Source organism: Anneissia japonica, unplaced genomic scaffold (genome assembly GCF_011630105.1).
Source record: "Anneissia japonica isolate Jap-2015-1 unplaced genomic scaffold, ASM1163010v1 scaffold284860_len1800451_cov186, whole genome shotgun sequence".
NCBI classification, from domain to species: Eukaryota; Metazoa; Echinodermata; class Crinoidea; order Comatulida; family Comatulidae; genus Anneissia; species Anneissia japonica.
Genome location: NW_022706010.1, coordinates 517,097 through 520,257, shown reverse-complemented (window position 1 = coordinate 520,257; position 3,161 = coordinate 517,097). Strand labels below are relative to the sequence as shown.

General features: G+C 34.6%; 1 protein-coding gene across 1 annotated transcript in view; it reads right to left on the bottom strand.

Annotated features, from left to right (window-relative positions):
- Window positions 1-193: 193 nt before the first annotated feature.
- LOC117105979 (hyalin-like) overlaps window positions 194-3,161 on the bottom strand; it is a 29,300-nt gene continuing 26,332 nt past the window's right edge. The window contains exons 2-4 of the mRNA XM_033247283.1: window positions 2,807-3,064; window positions 1,159-1,401; window positions 194-228 (exon numbers count right to left, since the gene is read on the bottom strand). Of these exons, the coding sequence (XP_033103174.1) occupies window positions 194-228; window positions 1,159-1,401; window positions 2,807-3,064 (536 nt within the window). The remainder of the gene's footprint in view (window positions 229-1,158; window positions 1,402-2,806; window positions 3,065-3,161) is intronic.

The following is a 3,161-nucleotide window of genomic DNA, read 5'->3' as shown; positions in this document are numbered from 1 at the left end:
CATAATTAGACGAAACCTATCGAACTGCCCAGAAAACATCAAAACTACAGCCTACAAATCTTTAGTAAGATCTCATCTAGAATACGCAGCCGCTTCTTGGGATCAACACACATAAATATTAACAAGTCAGAACGAATCCAGAGAGGGGCGGCTCGGTTCTGTAAAAACAATTATAAGAGGGATCCAGGTACTATTACTGAACTCCTATCCGATCTGAAATGGGAAAGCCTAGCAGAAAGGCAAACAAATTGTTAAAGGAACATCGGAATTCAGGCAAACCAACATCTTACCAAGACCACACACAAGACAAGAGGTCACCATAAAAAGTACTTGGAACAAAATGTTGCGAACAAACATTTACAAATATTCGTACTTCCCCTCAACAATTAAAACAATGGAACAAGATATCGACTGGAGACATTGACGCAGGAATCATAAACACTTTTAAAATAGGGCCTACTTGTGGACAAATACTTAACAAAACGAAACCAAAAATAAAATAAAAGAAACCAAAAATAAGATAACAAATAAATGCATGAAATGAAAAAAAAAAAGAATTTAATATTAACCCAGTAACCAAAAATCTGACCACTCCATGCGTGTCTGAGTTCGAAATGTTGGTGTGATATGTTGATAAGCAATTTACCGACCAAACAATACAGATACATATATTTGTAATATGGGTAATGTTGTTACAGTACTGTTATATATCTGTCTCTTATACACATCTAGATGTGTATAAGAGACAGATATATCACAATACGACAGTCAGAATAGGACCACCATGACCGAGCATCATTCAAATTCACTTTTAACTTAGTCGACAAATTAATAACATAATCAATCTGGCAAAAAATGGTTTAGTAACTTTTCATTGTTTACCATGCGTCCAATCCTTTTACCAACTTACGTGTGTAGTATTATAAGAAACGTTATGCTTGAAAGCAGTATTACATATAAAAAGAGAATGCTTAATCAAAATTGATCAGTCCTTTACCATTATTGTTAGCAAATTTTACCTATAAACGTTATTAAATTCACCTAATATATTATATAAACAATACGTGTATTAACATCTTTGCAACATGCATTTATAACGAATAATAACAATACATCGATTTTACAATGTGTATCATTAGGTTTGCTCAATTTGCTTACCTTGAACAGTGAGTGTAAATGAGCACATATCAGTATTTCCACTTGGATCTTCCGCGATGTATGTTACTAAAGTGTCACCTATTTGGAATATACTGGCTGGTTCAATATCAACAGTAAGGTTTACTGTACCAGAATTGTCCTCAGCGAATGGTTCGTTCCAAGAAACATTAGCAGTGGGTAGGCGGAATGTAGTGTTTACTGTAGTATCGTGTGGACAATCGTAAATATTTGGATCCGCAGTGTCTGCAATGAATAATATCAGGAACAGGAAGTTGTATATTGCCTATCTATCTATATACATGTTTCTGTTGTTGTTGTCATCGCTATTTGTTGCATACTATAAAATAACTGCACAATAAATACATAGCTGTGAAGACAATCTGAATAAAGAAGTGCTGACTGGTATCATAACACCTGGTGCTCTTACGACCGTCACATTAAAGGAGGGGATTTAGGTAGTTTAATGTGGACTTAAAATACTTTGTTGTGATACTTATTTCTATTTACGTCCTAGATGGGTGGAAATTAACCTGTTGGTGTTTTCGGGGTCTGAGATTAGACTAAAAAAATAATGGTTTAACAAATACTTTGGGGATCAAACCTTCTGGAAAAATTGAGGCGAGACCTTCTGTTGCTAGCTCTTGATCTATCTGTATTGTAATTCAATTTTTTTAAAATGATTTTCAAATTTGATGTAATCAAGGCAAAACTAGGCACATTAGTTCCAATTATTTTTTCTTAATGATATCGATATAAATGAAGGCGTAACATGTTTTCTAGACATAAGATGGATATAAACGAGTGTGTATACTGTCGAGTTAAACCATGTGCATAATGTAATTTATGTTATAAACATATGTTTATAATATTTTATATATGTTTGCTTCTTCCAGTCCGCCGGCCAGAATTTGACACACCTACTCTGGCCTGTGGTCGATCCACTCGAGTCGGCTAAGCCTATAGCTAAACGACTCGGTCGAACGATCCGCTTGGTTTGGCTCTGTTTTTTGCGGCCGGGAAATATATAAATAACATTCTAAAATCTGCATCGTACTTTCAAAGAGGACCAAAATAAAAGTACTATTGTCAGTGTGTCAAATTTGAAGTAAATTGATGCAGTGATGCGTCTGGAATGACACAGACACACATGCAGCCCCACACACAGACGCTATTGCAGTTTACATTCACCTTTTTTTTTAGAAGCCATGGTAATCCTAACAAACATTCAGAAACATTTTAAAGCGCATAGTGTTGCAATCATCTTCTCAGTACTTGAAATATTGTACTGAGATACAAAAACTTTTTTATAGTGGGTCTTTCTGTTAATCCCCTGCTATGCTCTGAAGAGTGTTTGCCTACTTAGCTCCCTAACATGCGCTTGGCATTGTACACTGAACCAACAGCGTTAAAAGTAATTTCCAAAAGACGTTGCACTATGGAAACTTTTATTTTATTATCAAATTGAAACATGGCCAAAATAGTTAAGGGCTCTCCATAATCTATAATACACTAAGTAGATACCACCAATTTAACTGAGTTAAACTCTCTGACCAGTCATAAAATTATATTTATATTATCCCAGATTATCTCATTGCATGGCAATCAAGGATGGTTTATCATTCAAATTCAATGTTTGAGTAAAACTCACCATATATATACAGGATAAATATGCAAAATATTGTTTCTTCGCCGCTCGCTGTTGCCGTATATTCAAAAATATCAGCAGTGTCTGCTGGAAATGACACATTATCACCTAAAGTATACGACGGTAATGACGTTAAATTAACGGCTGCTGCTACCCCAGTGGAATTAACAGTTGCTGTAATCACTGGAATAGTATACACATATGGAAATTCATCAGTGTTATTGACCACGACGTCATCTTCTGGACAGTTATCGAATATGACTAAAAATAAAATACAATAAAATGTGCATAAGAGTCAACGATTAACATTGATTTATTCTGTGTTGCAAAACATATATATATATATATATATATATAT